The following is a 25,258-nucleotide window of genomic DNA, read 5'->3' as shown; positions in this document are numbered from 1 at the left end:
GGAGTTCCCAGCTGGTGAGATCTCTGTGATGTAGCAAGAGCATTTGAAGTCAGCCAGAAGCTCCCTCTGGTTTGCCCTTTGAGCAGGATTGTTGAGTGCTCTGCCTTAGTTGTCGTCCCCTTCCCATGACAGGTGTTCAACAGGAAAAAAATCTCTGTGATTGCTGTCTTCCCATCGTGCCTCTTCTCTTCCTTGGAGAGCAAAACCCAGGCTTTCCTGCAGCTCCTGGTGTTCTGTTGTCAGCCAATCCTCTCTGCAGATGGCAGTTCCCTCCAGCTCCCACTTGACCTAGTGATCCTGTTTTTCCATTCCCCCTTCTCCTTATCCTCAGCCTGACAAGACGTGCTGTCCCTGCACTGGTTGAGAAACTGATAGACACTGTCCCATATGTAACACAGCAGGGAATGGCATGTGCAGCAGATATAAGCTGGTGCAGGACGGGATGTCAGTCTGCCCACAGCATTGGGTTTGCTTAATACATTTGAGAAGTTCTGCTGGAAGTGCAGTAACAGTTAATATGTAGGTAGGGGTGGGGAAGCACAGGGAGGAAAACAGATTTGCTCCAGAGAAGTTGAAAAGGAGTGTTTTAATGGACAAACAGCATGATGGTAGACAGGCCAGATAGAGTAGGATAAATATGTTTTGCAAAATGTAATAGCTGCTTTCTTTTTTGCTCTGCTTTGCAATAAAATTGTTATAAAACTTTACTGTTAGTAAAAGCAACTGTGTGATTTCCAAGATAAAAATAATTACTCATTGAAACTTGCGGACAAACGTTTATTGTTGCCTGGAAGTGCCTTTTTTCATTTAGAGAGATGAAATGTTGCAGCACTGTCCAAGCTAGCTGGCTGCAACAAGGTCTTTTACCATCACATACCATCATACTTTTCACACCAGTCCCTCTGCTGCCTTCTCCTAGTCTCTCCTCATCTAGGGCACACGCTCATGCTCACTCTCTCTCTCTTCTCTCTGCTTCTTCCACCTCCCTCTTCCTTGGCTGCCCAGCCTCTTCACAGAACCAGCCACAGCTGCACCTTATCTATATCAGCCAACCCACTGTCCCTGAAGCCAGCCCACAGCTGTACATTATCAATGTTAATTAACCTGCCTTCATTCCTCTACAATGAAACTATCAGTTCTCAGAGTAAAGTTGAAATGTGTGTGAGGAGGACTTCAGTAAACTTACTTTTGGTCTGAGGGGTGGTGGTAAGAGTAAAGCCCTGAGTTAGATCCTATGATCTTCAGTCTGGTACTTGACAACTCTCATTATTGGTTCCTGCCATAGAAATTTTCAATTTCTAACAGTACTGGGTAGATCCTGTACAACTTCAGATGATTTAAAACTGTACTTTTAGGACCCTACTGGGGCCGTGGCTCCAAGGAGATGGGCATTACTGGACCACACTTGGGGGCTTTCTCCCAGGGAAGGTTGAAGGGGTTTAAGTTAATGTAATCTGTACTTGAAAAAGCAAAGACAAGACAGTTATAAGTAGTGCATCTACCATACCTGCCTTGCTTGTTGATATGGGTGGGCTAAAGTATGGGTGATAATCTCCAATCATGCATAATTTTCTCATAAGAATGAACATAAAGAAAAGCTGTGGAAGGGTACAGATCTTTGTGCTTTGAAGCATGTCTTAATTAACCTAGGTTATAAAGAAACTAATTCTGTAGGCAGAGTACCCTTCTTTGTAGGTTTTCATGTATGTTTTTCTGAAGTTACTGGTTCTGTTTTAAAACAAGCTGATGGGGGAGGGCAGGTTTGCCCTGATAGGAGGACAACTCTTATGTCAAGATACAAATGAAGAATATGAGTGAAGGTCTGTGCTGGGGTGTAAGTTTGTTGTCTTTATCTATTGTAACTCTTAACTTTTTTCTCACTTGCAGTATTATGCAGTTACTTGGAGCATTTCCTTCTCCCAGTGGCCCTGCTTCTCCTTGCAGCTTGGTGAATGAAACCACATTAATTAAATATTCTCGTCTACCTACCATAAACAAGCATAGCTTCCGTTACTTTGTTTTGGATAATAGTGTCATCCTGGCAATGTTGGAGCAGCCTCTAGGGAATGAGCAAAGTAAGTTCATACTTCATTTCCTTCTTTATCTCGTTAAAACTCTGTATGGAGCTGCAAAACAAAGGTGCTTCATCAAGTGTGTCTCATGTTTCAGGGGCTTACCTGTTCTGTGAGTGTGCGATTGAGCAGAGTGTTGTTCTGGGATGAAGTGGTAGGAATTAAAATGTCACTGTTAGTCAAACATGTACAAGCCCATCAGAATTGTTCAGGCAGTTGTCTTTGTCTTTCACCCAGTTAGATCAGATACTTGCAGTTGACTGCCATCTAAATTATTGCTGAGGGACAAAAGCAATAGCATTAAATTTTGAAGACATTCTTGTTCATAAAAGAATGAAAATACAGAGAGTATAGGAGGCTTGATGGGGATAAGTGCTCAACAAAGGTTTGACGTGACACCTTCATGCTTGCACAGTTGCTTTTGATTGCTTTAGGTCTCCTGTTACTTAATGTTTCTTTGGGTGCTTTCAGCTCAAATGGTTCTTAGTTGCTTAGGAGCTGTTGTAACTTTCCCATGCACAAGTATGTCAGATCACTTTTGAGGGAGATCACTGAAGTGGATGATTGTGTGGAGCTAGTTTGGTTTGTCTGCATGTGTGCTTCCCATTAAATACCGGGAAAGGAATATGTATCTTGTTAGTTACCCGATAGTGTCAATCTAAATTTTAAAAGAAAAGCTGTAGAAATATGATGATCCCTCTTCCAAGGTGGCTAATATCACTGGCCTTTTAAGTCTCAAAGGAGGATTGAAATCCCTGCAATGTTAAAACCATCTTTGTGCAAGCTGAAAGGCACCTCAGGAATCTACAGCCTAACCACCTGCTCTAAACAAAGTCAATACTGAATTCAGAGCGGGACAGTGCTACTTGACATTGTCCAAATAGATCTTGAAAACCTATGAGGACAAATTCTCTGTGTCCTTATTCCTTATGGTGAAAAACTTTCCACTTTGTGAAGTCAGAATCTTCAGTCTTAGTTTGACCATTATCTCTTGTCCTTCCACTGTTCTTATTGCTGCTATTTGTGTGGGACCTTTACAAATGGTCATGGAAATATCATGGAAACTGTGTCTCCATGTGGTCATTTGTCTTACCTAAACAGGCAGTGGCAAGACAATCTTCTTTCATTTCCTGGAGATAATTTGGAGAGAAACAGTGATCTGCATGAATCTGGATGAAAGCTGCTTTTAATAATGAAACTGAGCTGGAAACTAGCGAACAGACCACAAAGTAGTCTAGTACTTCCCTGCTGCAGAGAGGAGGATTGCTTGCTCCTTACCAGGAATTGTCTTCAGGGTCAGGGAGGAGTTAACCTGGAAAACAAAACCTCAGTCATCATGCCTGTGTTTCTTTCTGGTTAAATTTATTACATAGTGACCTGTTTGCAATTAGTGATGATGTATTATTCTCCTAACTCATGTGCTTTGCAGATGACTCTTTCCCCTCTGTCACGGTTTTGATCCGTGGGACATCTGGAAGATTTGCATGGGCCCAGCAACTCTGTCTTTTACCAAGAGGAGCTAAAGCAAATCAAAAGGTCTCTATCAAAGCCTGTAAAGAAATCTTTAACTTAGAGATGTTCAGCAGAAATTCCACTAATGTGAGACAGCCCCACAGAGCTGGTGATTATACATTAAGGCTGAGCCACGGGGCCTTTAGCTGTAGGTAATGTGACATATCTCTGGTGACTCTTTATGACTTGTGATTAATATTCAATACAGGCTGTGAAAGTGCTGTTGCCTTCTAGACTTGTTTAAGGGGAGGGACGTTATCTTTTTTTTTCTACCCACTCCTCACCCCCGGCTGCCAAAAGCATCTTCTGAGGTGATGGGGCAATGGGCAGTGTATTTAGTGTGTAGGCATGAGTGTTGGTGCTGATTTTAGGTTGTCAGGCAAAGCCTTTGCAGCAGAGGGAGTTAAGTCTGGAGGTACAGAATGAGATGCAGCAGAGAGAACAGCTATTCAAGCTACAAAGATTTCTGTAAAACCTGCCATGAAAGAAAAAAGTCTAAATGAACTCTGGCATGGCTCTGGAGAGGAATAGTGGAGGAGAAATACTCCAGTCTCACATTACAGTAAAATCTCATGTTGCAGTTGTCTAGTGGAGGATGTCCTTGTGTTACCAAAATTTCTGTCTGTGAACAACTCCAAATCTTCAAACTCTTTGCATGCCCCTCAGTAAAGGAAATAATAATGTAGCTGAAATAAGTGCCTGTCAGTCTCAGCTGCCAAGTTCACATTTAGTTGAATCTGATCTCTGCAAATCAGCCGTTGGGAAGACCCTCTTGTGTGATGCCTCTGGAGCTGCACTGTCACTGAAGCTGAGCCTTTTCACTCAATAGTGTCAGTCAAGTGTGCTACCTCCCACACCAAAGGAGAAGTTGTGTCCTGACCACTGACCTCCTTCCTAGTTTTAAAGGGAACTTTTCCAAATTGAAGGCATTCCAAGTTTAATATTAACAGTTTTGTCCATGTGAAGTGTAATTGGTCGTAAATAAGTCTATAAAGCAGCACTCAAGATTTAATTAAAGGTCTTGCTTGCTTGGACCTTATGCACCTGCAAACCTGCACTGGGATCTTTTGTTGCTGTTGTTGGTAACTTCAAGTCCTGAATTCCATACTAACAGATTAGCACATAATGTAGTAGCAATGTCAAAATTGCATTAGGATACACTATTCAAGGCCTTTCGCTGTTCTGGCAGTGCATCTCAGTTCTGACCCACAGCATTGCTGCTGTTCTTTTCCAGGACTCCTCAGCTTGATTCATGGTGATCATCATAGTCAGCAGGGTTAAAATGGAAGCTTCTCAAACAATTGGTAGCTTTTGCTCAGTACAGCTACAATGGGTTGAAAATAGGATGTTGCCATGTAAGCTTGCCATTTTTATTGGGATTTGCAACTGCTTAGAGGTTAGATGGTAAGCAGGATTCATAGGTTCCAGGAGTGCAGCCACCAAAATTGGCAGAACTGTGTGGCTCATAAAATTTACAACCACGTTTTTAATAGAAGTGTATTAGTTTAAAGTCATTTTGAGTGTTTTTTTTTAAGGATGCCTCTCACTAATAGATCAGTGTACTTCTGGTGGTGAGGGGGGAGGGACCATTTTCTATCTATTACAATAAAGTGTTGTCTAATGGTACTATGCCTTGAATGTAAAACACTGTCCTTTTTTTGTCAGACTTTTGTACCAGAACCCCGACCACCTCCTAAAAATGATGTTGGATTGAAATATAATGTGAAGCACCGCCCTTTTCCTGAAGAAGTAGACAAGATCCCATTTGTGAAAGCTGACTTGAGCATTCCTGACTTACATGAAATTGTGAATGAGGAAGTAAGTAACTCCTAGTCTCTGATTTAAATTTTTTCTTGGGTTTTTGTCTGTTCAAGAATCGTACACTAATGTATTACTGTAAGCTTGACTAACTTCATGTTAATGGAATAATAACCTCTGCGAACTAATGAAATTTGTGCACTGCTCCAGGAAGACAGCCATTCCTTGGATGTGTTTTTTGGGAGGCACTGTTCAACATGTTTTGTTACAGGTCTTAATGTCCTGGTACTGCTAGGAAGCAATGACTTATATTTTGTTGCTGCTTCTAGAAAAACAAAAAGAGCTTTTTTTTGAGACCTCCTGCGGAGGGAGGGGGGTGCATGTCTCTAATATTTTCAAGTTTTCACAGTGCCAAATGTGTTCTAGTTTCTGTTCAGTTAAAAGGGAGAAGCTGTAGTTGATACCTCAATTTGTAACAGCTCTCCTATCCAAAGAGGGTGTTTACATTTTCACTTTGTAACATTGTAAGGTCTTGTTGATAGTGCTTTAGTAAAGGTCTTGGTGGTGGAGTGCAGCTGCTGCTGTACCTGTGACTTACAGTTTTCCAGATGATGGAGCCATTTTCTTGGTGGATATTAGTGATCTTAGTGGAATCAGCATTTCACACAATGTTTTTCAGCTTGAAGAGCGACATGAGAAGCTCAGGAATGGCATGGCCCAGCAGATTATTTTTGAGACTTCCATAGATCAGAAAAGTGAAGAGGAGTGGCGGAAGAAGAGCTTTCCCGATCCGATCACGGAGTGTAAGCCCCCACCACCGGCACAGGAGTTCCAGACAGCACGCCTGTTCCTCTCTCACTTCGGGTTTCTCTCACTAGAGGCACTGAAGGTGACTTGCTACTTCTTAGTGTTGTGCAAATGCCCTCAGTACCCATATGGTCTGGCTTGGTAAAGGAAGAAAACTTTTAAGTTTTGTTAGTGGAAGATCTTCTGTATAATTCCACCTACTGTTAACTACTGTCAAGATGTAATCTAATCAGATAGAGTAATGGATTCCAGTGTTCTAGGATTGAGAGCCGGATTGTGAAAGGCCATGCCTCAAGTTGAACATGCTCTGAATAAGTGGCTGTGTCTTTATTTTTGCAGTGGGTACATAAGCTATCACATTCATGTGTTCATACTTGAAATCATTCCCTCAGCTTGAATTGGGTTTTGGAGTGGTGCTTTAAGAGTTTCTGAAATAAGATTGCCTTATTAGCTGTGCTCCAGAGGTGACTCTGCTAAAGGGGTTTGATCACACATAAATGCTGGGAGTACCTATAGATTGTAAAGCTTTCTTTTTAACATTAAAATAATAATAGTTTATAGAGATGATCCATATTCTGAATTTGAAATTCTGCGTCTTGCCTGTGGATGCTCACTTGTTGCATTTCCTTCCAGAAAGCTGTCAACAAAAGTAGACGGTGGAGCTTTTGTGAAACTGTCTCAAAGTGCTTAGTATTTTATATATTACTGGTATATAAGTTAATAAATATCAGTCACATGTAGTTTCATATTTTTGTGATATTTTCACAAATTTCACATGGGATATTTTGGAAGCATCTGCTGCTTTTGTTGTGGTAGCTAGCACTCTTTCAGCAAAATGTTATGTCTTGCTGGCAAAATAACAGTTTTATTTAATGAGGAGAATAGAATGGAACAAATTGTCTAACTGTTATGCTTGCTGTTACTCATTTACAGTAACAGCATTATATCAGAAATTTGTGTGTGATTTTCCTCTTAGGAGAAAAGAGAAATTGTCTTTTTACATTTTAATGGACTATTATTGAAGCCATAAAGACCTTTGCAATTAGGAAAGTGTTTTTTTAAGCTGTTGAACTCTGTGTATTGGATAGGAACCTGCTAACAGTCGTCTACCTCCTCACCTGATTGCACTTGACTCTGCTCTTCCTGGTTTTTTTGATGACCTTGGCTACTTGGACTTACTACCATGTCGTCCTTTTGATACTGTTTTCATTTTCTACATGAAGGCAGGCCAGAAAACAAGCCAGGAGGTAAGTGAAAGTGTAGAGTGCCAACTAGCCTATATTGTCTTGTTTCTAGTACTCCTCAAGTGAATGAAGCATCACAGCTAGTGACTAGAGCAGAGTATCAGAACCAGGGCTTCTGGGCTTTGTGTTTGTTTACAGTGTGAACTATAACAAGTCACTGTGTACTCTTTTCATCTGTAGGTTGAAGTATATTACCCGCGTTTAGGGCTATTGTAACATTTTTTTTGTATATAACTATTTTTATACATGTTATCTGTTCTGTCCTTCTTGTCCTTATTTGTGGAGTTCAAAGATTTGTATTAGAAATTCATTTCAGATTTGTTGGCTCCACTTTCAGGGAAGGTTGCAGTTTGTTCCAGCAGTGTGCAATGTCCAGGTAGTTTGGTTTGATTTTAAAGTTAAACACATGTTAAAGGAATGGAAAACTTTTGCAAGTAAGAAAGTATTATTGCTTTGTAAGTCTTTACTATTTACATTCAAATGCAATTAGGTTAATCAGGTTAATTTGTGCAAATCTAAATCATGACTTCTTTAGACTGTGACCTAGAAACTCACTAAGGCAGCTTATGGGCTCATTAGATAAAGTTGTTTCTACAGTACCTCTTCCTCATTCCATGCGTAATTGTCGTAGTAGAGAGTAGAAGTGTAGCTTCCATAATAAATTATTGTGCCATCTCTTCACATTACTGTGAATGTACTGTTGACAGTACACTGTAGCGCCTTCTGCTTCTGTGTGGAACACACTAATTTTTGAAACCAGGTTCGTGCTGCTTTTGAATTTTCGAGTTGAAGTTCAGAGTAGCCAGTACACAGTCTTTCCATCTCCAAAGGCAGCTATGAAATAACATATACAAGGTTTGCCTTCCAGCTGAAATGTGCTCTTGCTGAACTAGTGAAATGCTTTTTTTCCCCCATCTGATGCTTATATGCTCTTACGAATTTAGACAGATGAGATTACTTAGTCCTGCAGAACTTTCTCACCTTTGGGAACCCAATTAGCATGAGTTTTGCCATGAAGATTTAGGAAAATCTTATATTTGGGAGATTCTGGACATCTTTAGATGCAGTACAAAGATGGCAGTTCTGCTTGAAGATACCCAGACATCTTGCTGTGATTCCTAAATCTTTCAGGTTGTGCGAAGTTGCAGTGGCAGACAAGTTTACTGGTCTCTACTGGACCTGAGCTGAGTGAGACACTGATACTGCTGCCATCTTTGAAAAGACCTGTAACTTATTTCTGTCCCATTTTGTTTTCAATATTGACAATTAAGAGAGTAGGACAGCAAAGCCAAGTTGTGACACAGTTTCTGCTTTGAGCAGGGCTGGCTGCCTGGTCCTACTCAGCCGTCCCTGTGTGTGTGATTTCACACCACCTCAGCTCAGAACCTCATTCTGTTCTGAGAGGTGACCCACTGTCCTTTCACAAGGAGTAGTGTCAGCTGTGTTTTATCTGATGCTGTACAGCCCAGAATAGTGGTATCTAGCCTGCTGGTATTGCATTAGGCCCAAATTTTTTTCTGTGGTGGTAGGCTTTTACAGTTGAGAAGGGTCTCATGGCATTTATTTATATGGGGTAATGAAACTGCCCACACACTTTGTACTTCACTTCATTAAATGTCCTTTGAAAATACCGTTTTGCCCTTTACTATAAATTCTTCTTTTTTAATGGGCTCAGATATAAAACCATATACTTGTATAAAGCATGAGCTTGCCTATTTTCTGAAATTGTCTTCTAAACTGCACTTAATCTGTATTCATTCTGAAGCACAGCTATAACTTCAGTGTGCTCAGTAATGAGATTAACATTAATATTTCAATGCAGTGGATCTAATCACTGCTGAATATTATACAAGGCATTAGGATGGGATGCCAGGACCATCTGGAAGCCTTCCTTCTAGTGCCTGTCCCTGTCCCTGCAGTTTCTGCTCTGCTGGAGCCCGTGTCTCAGCATTACTGCCCCTGCAGAAACCAAAATCAAAGATGCTCCTACCACAGAACAAATTCTCACGTGGCCCAGAAAGGATGGATACATTGCACAGTGTTGTCTGTTCCACAGATCCCAATGGTTCTGGTAGACCAAATCACAAATCATCTGTGTTACCCTGCATACTGTTTGGTGAAGGTCTCCACTTTCACTTGGTCACAATGGGATGAAAATTGCCTTTGGATGTGGAAACATCCCAGATCTTTATAATAAGTAGGATTAAAGTCTCAAGTGAACAGTACAGTGTGACATTTGATTAAAGTGCATGCTTAATTCTGCTGAAAATTGTTCTGCAAAATCTGTTTCATAATTCAATGCACCACAAGACCTGCAGTCTAAATTGCTGCATGTCATGTACAAGTGAGTAGTGATAAAACACCTTTTTCCTAAAATGTAGTAGTGAAAACTGTACAGAAAATTCTCATGTTACATTTGGTGCTAATCTAGTTCCTGTGTTGAACAGTTCTGTGGTTTACGCCTGATGAGTATATAATCTCAAAATTGTCATTTCTAGCAGTTTGATTAACTGTTTTACAGGCTTTGGCAATGATGGCAGAAAGACAAATTGATTGATTAAGACATTCCCAAGCAATGGGAGGATGCTGGGCAGCAGGGAGTAGTGTCCTTGTAGAAAGTCTGGGGTTCCAGGCTTGTTGAATAGCTCTATTTAGGCTAAACCACATTGGTGACACAAAATTTTAGTTAAAAAAAGTGGGGAGGGGGAGAGTTGCTTCCCAGAGTCTCCTGTACCTACCATGGTGCTACTGGCTGTTTCAGATCCTGAAGAACATGGAGTCTTCCAGAGTTGTCCAGCCACACTTCCTAGAGTTCTTGCTGTCTCTTGGCTGGTCCGTTGATGTGGGGAAGCACCCTGGGTGGACCGGCCATGTCTCAACAAGCTGGTTGATCAATAGCTGCAGTGACGAAGAGGGATCTGAACAAGGTAAGACATAGTTAATGGTGTAATATTAAATTAAAATGTTCAGGCTCCTTTAGGAGACAATCAATTTAAAATTTCTTGCTCCTGGATACCTATCTGAGCACTTGTATATTTTTGTCAGATAAATACTGATGTTTACTAGATAGGAATGTGTAAATATTAGATTAAGCTTCAAGGCAAAGTGAGCAAAACTATTGTTTGTACATTGTTGGGAGGAAGTAGCTTCAGCAAGAAATACCTCTGTGCTATGTTTTTAGCAGACTTGATGAGTCTTTAATGTATTATCGAAAACCAGTATTCAGGTGAAATTCAGTATGGATTGCTGCATATTGGCCAATAGACTTGAAACACTGCAATTTTTAGTGTTCTATAAGTAGATTAAAATGAGGTGGTGACTAATAAGTTACCCTTGTAATAATGCTTAGTCAGAAGTAATGAAGAACAAGCTGTTGTTTGTAGGTCACAGTGGTTGGAGCTCACACACAGCTCCTCTGTCCTGCTTAATTTACTGTGCTTTTTTCCACTAGAGCAACTCCTCTGGACTTGTCGTGTACCACCCTTTCCCCATTCTGTCAACCAAAATGATCCTCAGGGTGGTGAACTGGAGGTTGGGTTAGTTTCTACCTTGAACAACTTGATCAAATTACGTGGGTTTCTGATAATGTCTGGGTTGGTTTCTATATGGTTCATGGTCACTACTCCAAGGGTCAGGCCTTTTCTGATGATTTTCAGAGCCTCAGCTTTCTGCTGTGGGCCACACAAAGGCATTGAATAGGCTGGTCCAGCTTGTTCAGCGTCTTTGATCTGGCATTTACATCAGGTACAACACCATTACACCATTACTGCTGCGCTTGCTTAAGCAGTGCTCTTGATCTGCTTTCCATTCCTGTGCCTTAGAAATGCTCTTCACTTATAACTACAGCCAGCCTAAAGGCTTCTCCATTTTGTAGAATAAAACTATAAATGATGGAAAGCTTGAAATGCTGGGGAGATGTTAAGAGAACAGAAGTATGGCTTTCTGTGAACAAGCTGAGAGAGCTTACAAAATGCCCAGGTCTTGGTCTGATTTTCCTTTGAGAACAGGGTCAGACTGTGCTTTACTGAAGCCAGAGCCCTCTCCCTTCCCTTTGCAGCTGGCTTTGTGTGGCTGAACAGAAGGCGGTGCCCTGAATTAGTGAGGTAGCCATGTTTTGATTAAGGTTTTTTAACTTGGATTTTTTCAGCCATTTGGATTAGATCAGACCACAAAATAGTGAACTAATTCAACAAATTGGGGTGAAAAAGGAACAGAAAAAACATTCAGAGAATGAGACTGAGAGCTACTTCTGATCTGGTTCTGCTGTTGGAAAAATCCATGAGTGGAGTCATACCTTTAGCAAACAATGGCTAAAAAAACTGAAACGGTAGATTTAAAGTAGACTTGTGAGGATTGCTTGATTTATTTTCTCCTCCAATTTTTGCTGTGACTAAAGCTCTTTAAGTTGTTAAATGTATTTTCTCTCTGTGGATGGCTCTGATGCTTAAACACCCATTCCGGAGTCTAGCATCCTGGCTTGTATCCACAACAGTGTGGCCATCAGGACCCAGGCAGTGACCGTCCCCCCTGTACTTGGCACTAGGGAGGCTACACATTGAATCCTGTGTGCAGTCTTGGGCACCTCACTCCAAGAAAGATTTTGAGGTGCTGGAGCCTGTCTGAAGAAGAGCAATGAAGCTGGTGAAGAGTCTAGGGAACAAGTCTGGCAAGGAGCCCTTGAGGGAGCTGGGGATGCTCAGCCTGGAGAGGAGGGGGCTCAGGGGAGACCTTCTTGCTCCCTGCAGCTGCCTGAAAGGAGGGTGTAGCAAGGTGGGGGTCCATCTCTTCTAGATAACAAGCAATAGGATGAGAGAAAACTGCATCAATGTACCAGGGGAAATGTAGATGGAATGTTAGGAAAAATTTCACCGAAAGGTTTGTTAAGCATTAGAACAAGCTGCCCAGGGAAGCAATTGAGTCACCCTCCCTGGAGGTATTTAATAGACATATAGACACAGTGCTTAGGGACACGGTTTAGTGGTGGGCCTTGGTTTACGGTTGGACTCAATGATCTTAAGGGTCTTTTCCAACCTAATGTGATTCTAGTATAACTTCCAGTGAGAAGTGTTTAAAATAGATTCACAGGCATATGCTTTGGGTTTGTTTCCCTGCACACCCCCAATAGCAAAGAAGTCCTTAAACACTTGGGTTCAGGTTGTGGTGCTGCTCCTCGAGAGCTATGGACTGGAGATGTAGTGACACTTCCCTGATGGCAAAGCATGGCTCAGAGGCTCCCGTGTGCCTCTGGCCACCTCTCTGTCAATGTGCTGAATTTCACTGCCCTGTTAGTTTCACTGAGGCAGCTGTCCTGGGAACTCATCTGTAAACTGGACCAGAGACATAATTCAGCTGAAAGTCCTTGCTCATGCTTCTGGAGCTGACGTGTGGAAGGAAAAGGTGGGGGAAGTTCTCTCTGTACTGTGAAGGCCTGATGTGCTGGCCAAGCTGTAATGGGGGCTGAGAACAATGAGCTTTCTTGTATTTGGTTTGGTTTAAAAGAGCATTTTTCTGTCTCTCCTTGGCAGAAGAGAAGACACAGAGGACAGTGTAGAAACTGGCTTGAATTCTAGAATAGTATCAGACTGAAGTTATAAATGTTGAAATCCTTTAGAAATGTAATGACTGAAGGAATTATGTCTGTTTAGAGGGAACAGTTAGAAAGAACTACTAGATGAATTCTTGTGGTAGACATGCTTACTACACTACTCAATCTGAGGGAAATGGAGTATGCAGTACAATGGAAATATGTTCAAAATAGATCCTGTTCCAACTCCAAATGCCTTTTCCTTCGAGGTAACAAAAAATTTATCTGGGAATTGTTGTTAGCCATGAGATTTGACTGTGAAATCTTCTCATTTTAAAATGAGATTTGTGTGATTTCTTCTCACTGATTGCACCTTGCATTTGAAGGCCTTTTCCTGAGGCAGCGTATGAAGAAGTAGAGCTCCCTTTTGACTAAACTTTACTTTTATGTCCATTCCAGATGATCTAATTATTTCAGAAGATGTTGGGGCAAGTATCTTCAATGGACAGAAGAAGGTGCTGTATTATGCAGATGCCCTGACAGAAATAGCTTTTGTTGTCCCATCACCAGTGGAGTCCCTAAGTAAGATCACTTTGTATATGCTGTTTACAAAACCCAAAACAACATTTTTTGTTAGCTTTTTCAGAAGCAGAAGCTAAATAAGCAAACTAGTAGTGTGTCTAGCAAGATCCCCGTCAGAAGGCTCCTGATGTTTAAATTACAGCATCCTAATCCTTAGACTCCTTCCTAAGGTGGTAGCTGCTCCATGCGCCTTTTTCTCAGCCGAAGTCTTAATATATGTTCAGATTTGCACAGCAGTGGTGGTGTTGGGTCCAACCTGATGATTAACCACATGCTGGGTGCATTAACTGGTGATGCTTCCTGCCCCTGGCTCCTGTCTTGATGGCATGCTCCTGCAGCACATGGCAGAGCATGTGCACATCTGCTGTGTAGGTGTGCAACACTTTTCAAGACATCTTTTACACACTAAAACCAGTGTGCAAAAGTTCCCTAGAATAACAGGACTGTGAGGAAATGATAGCTATAGGAAAGAGGAGACTGTATTCTGTAGGAAATGGATGGGACACTTCCAGATCCTTAAGGAGTGTTTTAATTGCAGTCTGTTTCTGAAATAACTGGCAGTTGTCCACTCTTGAATCCTCTTCCTGCTTTTGAGTGCTGTATTGACTTGACTGTAAATCCTTATGTTTAATTTCAAGAACCTTACAGTGTTTTTTAGTTTCAAAACCTTACATGTGATGACAGCTTAAGTTTTTTGGCAGAAGAAAAGACAAACCCCACCTTTCTTCTGTTTTACAGCTGATTCACTGGAAAGCAGTGTATCTGACCAAGAAAGTGACTCCAACATGGACCTGCTGCCAGGAATATTGAAGCAGCAGTCCCTGACACTTGAGCTCTTCCCCAATCATACAGACAATCTTAATGTCTCCCAGCGGGTAAGGCAAAACTTGCATTGAATAATGGCTTCCCACCCCCAAAGAAGCACACTGGCTATGCTACAGTGTTTTTTTGATAGTATATAATCTGGTTTCCTAGCATTTGGAGATACTTGTTCTTAGCTATTAATCTTTTTAACATCTGCTTTGGTCCTGCCAGAATTTGCATCTGCAGTAGGAGATTGCAAGATTACATTAATTAAATACAAAACTTAAACATGCGAGGTAGTTATACTCTGCATACTGAAATCTTGAAATGCATGCAGCAAAAAGTATACACAGTATATACAAAGCAATACAGACCTGAATCCATGCTTGGAAATGTAGGGTGGATAGACATGAACACTTTTCATACCTACCCAGTTTAAAATAGTATGTGTCAATTGTGTCTGAAGTATCAGATGTGAAGTTGTTTTGTATGGTAGCAAAGCAGAAAATCATTAAGTGCTGTAACTTTAGTGAAGGATTTACAACTGCTTATTTCTTGATAGAATTCACTTCCAAATGTGTATTTAGTTTACTGATTTAGGATCTTTGGGAACATTAAGAAAAACTAATCAGGCTTTTTAAGACTGGATATATTAATTTATGTTTACTGTAAATATTGTGGAGATCCAGATTACTGTTTCTCAGTGGGTAGTTCCACCACAGCTGCCCCATCCCAGTAGCTGGCAGAGCTTGTACCTGTCTGAGATCTGAAAGACTAAGGAGCAACCTGGAAGTGTTTGTTGGATGCGTTACTGGACTTGTGATGTTTGCAAACGCTGCTCTTCCTTTGTGTTCAAAACAGCTCAGTCCTACTTCCAGATCCAAGAGGATGCCTCAGGGCCGGACTATTCCACCGATGGGACCTGAAACCAAAGTGTATGTGGTCTGGGTAGAACGTTATGATGATATAGGTGCGTAGATTATTTTTTTTTTTATTGTTCGCTGAAGGAGGAACAACAGGGCAGGAACCAGAGAACAAACTGTTCCATTCCTTTCTAGAATGCTGAATCCTTATTGATGTCTGTAACTGACACTATTAAGATTCTAAAACAGTTCTTAATATTTGAGTGGTGGTCCTTGGGGTGTACGTGAATCAGTGGCATATAGGACTGGAGATTTTTAGCTCTGGCAGTACATGTGAAATGCCATCATGCACCACCTTCTTAAGGTTAACACACAAGGCAAGTGTGCATCCCTGTTTTTGAGTTCCCTTCAGCTGCTGTCTCCTCAGAGTGGATCTGTTGTTCTTCCTTTACAAAATAAACACAAACAAACAAACCTACGACACCTGCTGCTTCTGTGCTGAAGGCATCATTATCCTTCTTGGTTTGATGGTACCTTTTGAAACTGTTGTGTTCTGTCTTGCAGAAGGGCTTGTTTATTCTGTGCTCGGGGTGTCTTGTTTCATGCTATGCAGTCCAGTTTCCTTTCTGCACCTTTGTTTCGGCAGCATCCTGCTCCTCGTGCAATTTAATGTTTCTTAGTTTAGCATTTCCTCTCTGCAGCATCATTTCCTTTTTCAGACATTGGCCCAGAGGGTGTTTCCCTTACCTCCAGGAGTCACTTAGCCAGTTCAGTTCCCAAACTGGTGTCCCTGACCCACTTCTTTCTTGGGATGGCAGCTAAAGCCAGCTCACTGCAGAGGCAGCAGTTGTTGTACACAAGCACGTTTCTGCTTGGCTGCTTCTTTCAGCAGCCGTGCAGATCTTCCAAACCTCTGGGCCTGAAGCTGTAGAAATGAGTTTGTGAGCCTCAGTAAGCATGGCAGCTGGGTTTGTCAGGGGCGCTCCTGAAAGTGGCTCCTAGCCCAGAGGCTTTGACTTACATTCCTTATGTTCTTGGGTTTTGCCTTATGCTTCTGGTACACCTTCAAATCTGGACAGTGGAAAAACTATCACTGCAGTCTAGGCTGTCACCCCTGTGCCAATTGCCTGCCCCCTTGCTCCATCTCAGTGTACTTCCATGGCCACCCATGCTCTCCCTCTGCTAGCTCCAGCTTTTGTGTAGTACTCTTAGCATCCCAGCTCTGATGGCAAAAGGTGGTTTGGGGCCTTACACTCTTTCTTCTAGAAGAGGCACTGTCCTGTTGTCTGAGCAGTAGTTTTGTGAATGACTCTCAACCTCTCTCAGTTCCTGCCCCTGAACCAAGGTAATGGAAAAAGCCACATCCCCTTCCAGAGATCCAAGTTCTTACTTCCTCCTCCTGCACCTTCATGATCCAGTCGCTTGTTACCAAGCGCGTGGCAGTAGAGTTGTGGGTTATGGTGAAGATCTACAGAGCTTGGATTTGATGAACATGCTGTATTTGTTGGAGCAGGGCTCCAGGGAGCTGTAGATGTGAGTGGTAGTATTGTTTGAAATACCCAGCACTGTTCTTGAGGCTGATTACTTGTGGAAGGTGAAGATGCTGTTGAATAATGATTTGAAAGCTTTTAATGATTATGTACTTCACCACCTTGTGGCTTTTGCTGTTCCTTTGGAGACTTTTTTTCCTTTGAGATTGAGAGAGTTGAGGGTCTGGGACCTGTTACGTAGTCTGTTGGGCACAGGATGGCTGAGGTGTGTCTGTACACTCCAGGAATGCTTAAGCTTATAAACAAAGACTGCATCACTAGCAGTGCGAGAACATTCCTTGTATTGGTGCTTGAGGACTGCAGGTTTTGACTGATGATAAATAATATTTCTTTGTGCAAAAGCAAAACAACAAAAAAAAACCCTCAAAATTGGGGTAGATAAACCTTATTCAGTGCACCCTGTTCTTGCAGAAAACTTCCCCCTCCCTGATCTGGTGTCTGAGACCAGCACTGGTGTGGAAACTATGGCCAATAGTAGCACTTCCCTGAGGTAAGACTGCTCTTACTTTCATGATTTTTCTTGATTCTTGTGAACAACATTTCAGGCTGCACTTCAGAGGAAGTCATGACTGAGATATTTGCCTTCTTCAGCTTTCACAGGCAACGCTGAAAACACTAGGCAGTCATGTTAAAAAAAGATGAGTTTCCTCAGTGAATTATTTTGTTGAAAAAATGAAAGAGCTTTTCATATCACTGCAGTTTAAATGTAAAATAAGGAACAGAAAATGTGTAGGTTTTATCTTTAAAAGTCTGTGAGTCTGTGATTAGCCTCCCTCCTGATTTACTCCCCTGTGAAGCAGTGAAGGCTCACAACATGTATGCAGCATTAAAGCCCTGTCTGCAGAACTCTCACATTCTGTGGGGACAATCATAGAAACAGTACAGTTGATACAATCCTCCTAAAATCCAGAGGATGCACACAGAAGTCCTGCTGGTTTAGCCACAAGACCTTTTGTAACATTCTTTTAACACTTGAAGTGGTTACTTTTTAATTTATAGATTAATTAAAACAGTGCTATAAAACTGATTTAACAGTTGCAGTTTTTCCCTTAAGATCTGCCATTCCTGAGAAGGAAGTTCCTGTGATCTTCATCCATCCTTTAAACACTGGCTTATTCAGGATAAAACTACAAGGAGCAACTGGGAAATTCAACATGGTTATCCCATTAGTGGATGGAATGATAGTCAGTAGGAGAGCTCTTGGTAAGCTGAAGACTTCTAAGAACACTCATGTCTTGATCTTTTTGTTTTCCATAATAATAATATATCTGCAAAATAAATGGTCTGCAATCTTTCATTGGAAAAACTGTTAGGCATGGCAGAACACAATAAAAACATGCTTTTTTTCAAGAACAGCGGTAGCAGGAACAGCAGAGGGAGCAGGTGGTCAGCACTTGGCTGACAGCAGAGCAGGGCTCCACTGCAATTGTAGTAGGAAAGAAGCGAAGGGTTGGAACTAGTAATGGTGGAAGGAAAAGGTAAATGCTTATTATTTAGGTAAGAGAGATCAGAAATGTGACCGTAATGTTTAGCGTTGAGAGCCAAGGTGCTAGTTGACTGCCAGGGGGTACTGCTGAATTTCTAGACTGTTTTAGAAGGCAGATAGTGATTAAAAGCCACAATAATTGAGGATTTTCTAATGAGTTCAACAAAAATACTTAACCTACTATGCAGGCATGTGTTAACAGGGGTCCGTGTGCGCTGTCGTGTTCCTGGATTGATTAATGGATTTGTCTTGGTATCTGTGCTACTGTAGCTTCAATAACTGGAAATCTCACTCCAGTGAGAGCAATTCACAAGACGGAGCAAAATGAATGAACAAACATTTAGGATACTTTTACATAACTGTAAAACTAATGTTGTAGGGGTCAGTTGTGGGTGACTTTCAGGTTCTGAATTTTGCATGCTTAATTCAGTGATGGGGAAATTAAAGCCAGACTGGGCCTTTAAATAATATTTCTAAATTCAACTGGTGACAATGGCTTGTACTGGAGAAGAATCAGGTGTGTGTTCTGGTTTTTTTTAGCTACATCAGGACTATTAATATAATGAAATTTGTTTCTTCAAATTTAGCAGATGTTTGTGTGCAGTCAGGAATCAAGTCCTCTAAATGAGGAAGACACTGTTTCTGCCTCTAAGAAAGTGCTTGTGAAACAGCAAAGGGGTTAATGGACACTTACTTCATTAGAGGCATCTGAATTTCATTTCAGAGTAAAATAAGATAAAGCTCACTTCCAGCTTTGACCAAACGTTACTGCTTTGGTTCCCAACCTTCCTCCTCCCTGCCATATACAGCAGTGTGAGTTACAGGGAGGTAATAACAATGGCAAAGCAGCGAGGGGAAGAGAAACCTGTTTCCAGCCACAACCCATAAAGTCTTTCCACATCGCCTGTTCCAAGGGGAAAGCTCCACAGGTCCTACTGGAAAAAAGTACTGATGGGTACTTTATTCGTCCTCAAGGCTCCCCTGGCACTACCCATCTGCATGTCCTTGTGTGGCTTGGCCTGGGGCTGTAGCACTGCAATTAGCTGCCCTGGATTCCTTCCCCTCTTGGTCCTGATAGTGCTGTTGTGGGCTGTTGCTTGGCTCTGTAAAGCAGAGAAATCTTCCTCCTCCTCCAGCCACTTTAGGGTACCACTGGCTTAGTCCGGGTTTTTTTTATTTGTTTTTCACAGTAAAATGTCCTTACAGGCCTGAGGACCATGGTTAATCTCTTATCAGCTACTCACTGAGAAAAGTTCTTGACTGGTGGTGCTGAGCATCTGCCCTGGGTTTCTAGATGGGACAGAACCCAAAATGGTTTTTAGCTGTGAAGCCAGCAAAGGCATGCAAACTTGATTTATTTAAATTTGATTCAAATGTTGTTTCTTTTTCAGGTTTTTTAGTGAGGCAGACAGTAATAAATATTTGTCGGAGAAAGAGGCTGGAAAGTGATTCATACAACCCCCCACATGTCCGCCGAAAACAGAAAATAGCAGACATTGTCAATAAATACCGGAACAGGCAGCTGGAGCCAGAATTTTATACCTCACTTTTCCAGGAGGTTGGGCTCAAGAACTGCAACCCCTAGGTCATTATCCTTCCAGGACAATTAGATCAGAGCTTGGTGGCTACAGTAATGAAAACAGTTAATAACAACAAGTTTCCTCAGCCCTCCGGAATTCAGGAAATCATATTCTAGCACAAGTCAGCAGATACCGTGTGGGAGGAATGAGAAATGAAGCCAAAACATTGCAGTTGGGATATTGACTTAAGTCACCTACCCTCAAAAGATTACTTAATTCCAGTCTTCCTGGATGCTAGCAACATAATCTCTTCACTCAGTCATCTATTGCAGACTAATTAGGAACTCTAAGTGTCTTGTTGTGTGAGAGGAAAACAATCAAAAAGCCATCTCTGCATATAAGGATGGAAAACCAAATACAAACAAACCTGCCTTCAGACATCTTGCTACACCCACATGTTAAAGGAGAAGGGAGCAGGATCTCTTCTCTAAGGAGAGAGTCTTTTTCAGAGTAGTAACTGTCCCTGCAAGACCTTAAAAGACATTTTCAGCCCCCTTCAGAGCTCAACAGAAGATCCTTCACTGCTTGTAACCAATTTGTGTACCAAAAGCAAGAGGAGGAAAATTGCTTGGAAACACTAGGTCATGAAATTCATAGCCAAGATGCTGTATTTCACAGTTCCCTCTGTGGCTGGGAGTGAGTCCATCTACTTATGAGATTTGTCACACTAACAAACAATACCTGAAATTACCTGACTCTCCAGCATAAGTTGTTACTAGACAAGAGCTCTTGGTTATATAAAAACAAGGTTATGACTTTCAGGTCTGTTGCAAAATGTCACATTTAAGTTTAGTAGCTCGATTTTATTTTTTTTTTAATGTAACTACTTAATTTATTTTGAAGTGTCTGCATCACCTACTCACTGTTTCCATAAAAAGCATCCATAAACATCACTTGCTTTCCTTCCATTGGATTGAAATCTGAGATTCTGGGGCTGCCTCCTGCCTGGTATTTATAGCATAAGCAGTTTTCGCAGCTTCTACAACACTTTTCAGAAGCTCCTGTTAAACAGACTAAAACAACTCTAAATGAAAATTCAAGAATTCTTCTTTTTCCCCCATTGACTTGCAATTCCATGAAAACCCCGCTGGAATTATAATGTAAAATTGTTTTGTATCTACTGTGCTTTCTCATGCTGAGCAGCGGTGGTTCCCTTTCACCTAGGTCAGAAGTTTTCATTTTCAGACTGTGGATTTCATGTCTTCAGGACTTGAAGGTTGTGCTGGGAAAAGATGTTTACAACTACAGATTTAATATTGTGAATATAAAAGCTGCAGTGGGCGCTGGCAGCCTTGGGAGCGTTTTCAGGCTCCCCGTGCAATCTTAACTTGTGTTGCAGTAATGAATCATCGCTGGCATTCCTGGGTAGATGCAGTTTGTGACTGCTGGCAGCAGCACGTGTCCTTTTCCTTCCAGTAAGCAGGTAGTGTATGAGTGTGAGCAGGAGTTTGGGGAGCTCCTCACATTATTCCCAAGTGTTTTTATTAGCTTTCTAATATTGCATTGCAGTAATACCTGTCATTTAGTTTTGACGTTTCAGGGTTACTTTTTGCAACAGTTCTGACCTGAAACAGTCTTAATTGTTTCATTACAACTTTTACCTGCCAAGGACCTACCCTGCTCATCTTTTCATGTGGTTTTTCACAAGAGTTACGGGAAGCACAGGCCCCTAAAAATACATGTGAAAGAACTTTCAGGATGTCAACTAAAGGGGGTTTAGGTGACAGGAGCTTGTTGCAGGGGACAGGCACTCTACTAGCCTCTCAACTCAGGAACTCTGGATTTTGATCCAGATGAATCACAAGCGGAAAAAACAAAACCACATAAAGAAAACTACTGCAGAAGGAAGCATCATGGCTGGCCCTCGCTTGCATGATGCCCAGGCTGCAAATAGAAGGAGCAGCTGCAAGGCAGCATTTGGTGTATATGGGCAGTGCTGTGAAGGGGAACTTTTACAGCTTCATTCCTTTGCCAAACTCTTGCCAGTATCAATTTAATGCAATGCACGGGCACTAAATTTACCCACATTTTGTATGTACCTATTGGATCTAATTAATGGCCAAACACACTTTAGTCCACTGATTTAAAAGGCATGATGAATGCATGTGTAACAAATAAACATACTGAGCAATCAGATGTCTGCACATCTTCAATAACGTAACAACAAAACCCACATACCATAGCTAAGTGTATGTTACATGCAAAGTCATTGGTTTATATAGTAACGAGCTTCAAAAGAAACTTCTTTCAGGCATTTGGGTACAGTCAGTAATGTAAGGACGTGCACATTTGGGGAAACCCTGGATGTTTTCTGCTAAGTCCAAGGTAGCCAAATGGACTGCCTGAAAATTTACTTTTACAAAAGGCCTGTGCTTGGCTGAAGAATAGTCTTAGGTCTGTTTTCATGTTTATCTAAAACATGGGTATGGCACCCACTTGAGTAGTAACAACGGTGAAAGCAATGCCAGTTTTCAGGAGTCTTTAAAGAGGGTAACTTGTGTGTGCGCTGCTGCTGCTGATCCCACCACCAGGGGAGTAGGCATTTAATACGTGCTTAACTTGGTTTGTAAAACTGGCTGGTTGATCTGTTACACGCTAGTGGTATGACCTGGACATAAGTGTTGGGTTTTGCTATCTGGAAAGGTGAACCTTCAAAAGGTTGCAGTTTAGTATAAAAATGTTGCGATTACAGAAATGCATTGCCATCCCATTGGTTTGGATGCTGGTCGCGGCAGCAAGCACCCTAGGCAGACCTGTGCCAGTGGAAGGTGTCTGCAAGGAGCATCCCTCCTTCCTCTGTGTGCGGAGAGGTCTCAGACTTCATAACAAAATGTAAAACACCAATGTGGGAATAAAATCCTTGTCCTGTCAAAGTCGGTGGCCAAACTGATAGCTTTAGCTAGTCCAGGGTACAGCCTTGAGCTGCTTTTCCCCAAAAAAAGGTTAAAGAAAATGAGATGTATTTCAGTTGTGATTGCAAGAACACGTAAGTCAGGAATCCAGACTTTTTGTTTTTTCATCACAAACTGCTGTATTGAGTTTTCAACTTGATGACTTGCGTGGCTTGGGTTTGAGTTCATCAGAGGTGATGAGTATTGGCCACTTGCTTTGTGCGTAGCGTGACATTAGTGTAGACTCTGCAGGTAACGTGGCACTGCAAAAGCAGAGTTGCAAACGTTGCATGATAACTAAACTGAGACTTTCTCTTTTCATAAGACCTTTCTGTTTGGGTTCATAATTCTGCTTTAAATGATGGCATACTTTTAATGGCACAGGAAGAGCAGGGACCATTGTCACCTTATTAAACAGTGTTGAAATTACAGAAATTTTAGTACCTGAATAAAGACTCTTCTAAAGAAAAGCATTTTTCTCTAAAGGTACTTCTAAAATAGGCATTATAGCCTTACAGCAAATGAGAGATGGGAAGGATAGTAAGACATCTAGATGGATAGCAGTGTGTGCATGAGGCCATAGGGAAGAGCAGCTGCTCAACCGGCTATAAGTGCTGGACTCTCCATAGGTAACTGCATTTCTTACCCGTAAGGTTCTGCATGGCCAGAAAGACAAGAGAACTAAATTTCAATCTAACAGACAAATTTGATGTGATTTAATGATTGTGTAATTGAGTGATGTCTTGGAAAGCAAACAGACCTTTTCCATGTGGATTTTAGCAGGAGCAATTAGAAATGAGAATGCCAGATATCATGTGCTTCAAATCATATACAATTTGTATGAATTTCTGTATGTTGCCAAGACATGATCTTATTGTTCTTACTGTATTTTCTGTAAATATTCCTGGCGCTAAGTTGTAAAGTAAAAGCGAAATGTAAATATGAAGATGTGAACTATGTTCCCTTGTCTCTAGTACTTTATCTCTTATTTGTTTAGGGAAGGCACACAAAGGCTTGTTTGTATTTATGCCAATTCTTTGTCCAGGAGAAACACATCAAATATTGAATGTAACACAATTAGTCCAATAAATTTTAAAGATTCTTATCTAGTAACTTGGCAGTTGTCAATTTCTAAAATTTCAAGCAAAGACTTTGGAAAATAATCAGCCACTAGAGATGTTTCCCAGGGAAATAGACGGTGGGGGGAATGAAAACATGGAAACGCAGCTTTTAAAGGGAGACCTAATGTTCCTGCAATGCAAATGTCCACTTGCTCAAGTGCGCTGCTTCCAATCTTGGGCACGGGCTCTCTTGGCTGCGTGGCCAGCTCTGCTGGCACCCTGCGCGTGGCGCTGGGGACATCGCTGGTACGAAGCCATGCAGCTGAAATGCAGCGCAGGGATGGGGCACCCGGCATGGCCGCCCCGAGGGATGGCATGGGGTGTCTGGAGGGAAATCCCGGCAGGAATAGGGGCTGGTGGAGGTCTGAGAGCATCCTCCCAGCCCAGGGCCCTTTGGAGGAAGGGTGCTGGGGAAGGATCTGCCGCTGCTGAGCTGTTTCAAGGAGCTGGAACGCTCACCTGAGGCCCTGAGGCTGACGGTGCCTTTTCATCAGCAGAGCCTGTGTGAACAGGAGGTGGTGTGTGCGCAGGGAGGCTATGTGAGTGTGTGGTGGTGACCAGACCTCGGCTTCGAGCTAGCCCAGGAGCTCGGAGGCATCTCACATGGCTCCTCTGGTGCACGGCTTCCTCGGGGCATGAGAGCCAGGCTGGGAGCAGCACCAAGCAGCTCTTTGGGTGACCATTTTTTTATTAAAGCTCCTCTGATGCACCGAAGGTGTTTGATGCCGAGGCAATAAACAGAGTCGTGAAACTGCCATAGTGTGCCCAGGCATCATTTCTCAGGCACCACGCAAGCAATTGCTGTACAAACAAGAGCAACAAATACAGGGTGGAGGCAGGAGTGGCTGCGGTGCGGAGCAGCCCAAAGAGTCAGTCTCACGCTCCGCCACAGCCAAAAATAAGAATTAATTTCTGATTCACTGTTAATTGAGGGGAGCTGCTCCATGGTGGGGGGCACACAGCAGTCAGCAGCACCCCACAGCCATCCTGGACCCCATGTCCTGCCCAGCCCAGGTGAGCGGAGGGGCAGATGACTTGCCCCTGGCACCCTCAGTCATCCTCTTCATCAACTCAATTCCGAGAAAAATGCCAAGCAGAAGCAGGAGAAACACTGCACACTGATGCCAAATACACCCATTTTTCTCACCACAGCATGGCTAATTCTGACCACAAATGAAGGCAAGTTGCATTACAAATAATTTTCCAGGGTGAAATGTAATTTAGTTACTGCTTTAAGCTGAGAAAATACTATTTGGCTGCTGGCAGTGAGCATGCATCTGTCAGGGGCAGGGGTAAGAGGCTGAAGGTGGAGCTGAGCTAGGCTGTGACTGCTGGCATCCTCCAGCACACCGGCTTCAGTGAGGGGGTGCCAACAGGGCGTCCCCCAGGCAGTGCAGGTGCTGTGGGCATCCCTGGGCTGTGGGTGCCCCAGGGTGTTCCCTGAGGTGTTCCCAGGCCACGCAG

General features: G+C 42.2%; 1 protein-coding gene across 3 annotated transcripts in view; it reads left to right on the top strand.

Moving 5' to 3' along the window:
- Positions 1-23,782, top strand: part of RALGAPB (Ral GTPase activating protein non-catalytic subunit beta) — a 65,480-nt gene extending 41,698 nt beyond the window's left edge. For 2 of the 3 annotated variants that reach the window (XM_037401690.1, XM_037401687.1), the window contains 12 exons: positions 1,888-2,075; positions 3,502-3,608; positions 5,250-5,402; positions 6,022-6,231; positions 7,238-7,396; positions 10,155-10,320; positions 13,377-13,499; positions 14,238-14,374; positions 15,165-15,273; positions 17,128-17,206; positions 17,771-17,919; positions 19,594-23,782. In XM_037401690.1, the coding sequence (XP_037257587.1) occupies positions 1,888-2,075; positions 3,502-3,608; positions 5,250-5,402; positions 6,022-6,231; positions 7,238-7,396; positions 10,155-10,320; positions 13,377-13,499; positions 14,238-14,374; positions 15,165-15,273; positions 17,128-17,206; positions 17,771-17,919; positions 19,594-19,787 (1,774 nt within the window). In that variant the 3' untranslated portion in view covers positions 19,788-23,782. The remainder of the gene's footprint in view (positions 1-1,887; positions 2,076-3,501; positions 3,609-5,249; positions 5,403-6,021; positions 6,232-7,237; positions 7,397-10,154; positions 10,321-13,376; positions 13,500-14,237; positions 14,375-15,164; positions 15,274-17,127; positions 17,207-17,770; positions 17,920-19,593) is intronic. The other variant, XM_037401689.1, reaches the window with a different exon arrangement.
- The last annotated feature ends 1,476 nt before the right edge of the window (positions 23,783-25,258 follow it).

This window comes from Falco rusticolus, chromosome 10 (genome assembly GCF_015220075.1).
Source record: "Falco rusticolus isolate bFalRus1 chromosome 10, bFalRus1.pri, whole genome shotgun sequence".
In the NCBI taxonomy this organism is placed as follows: Eukaryota; Metazoa; Chordata; class Aves; order Falconiformes; family Falconidae; genus Falco; species Falco rusticolus.
Note: the sequence above shows the minus strand (reverse complement) of the source record. Positions and strands in the feature narration are given on the sequence as shown.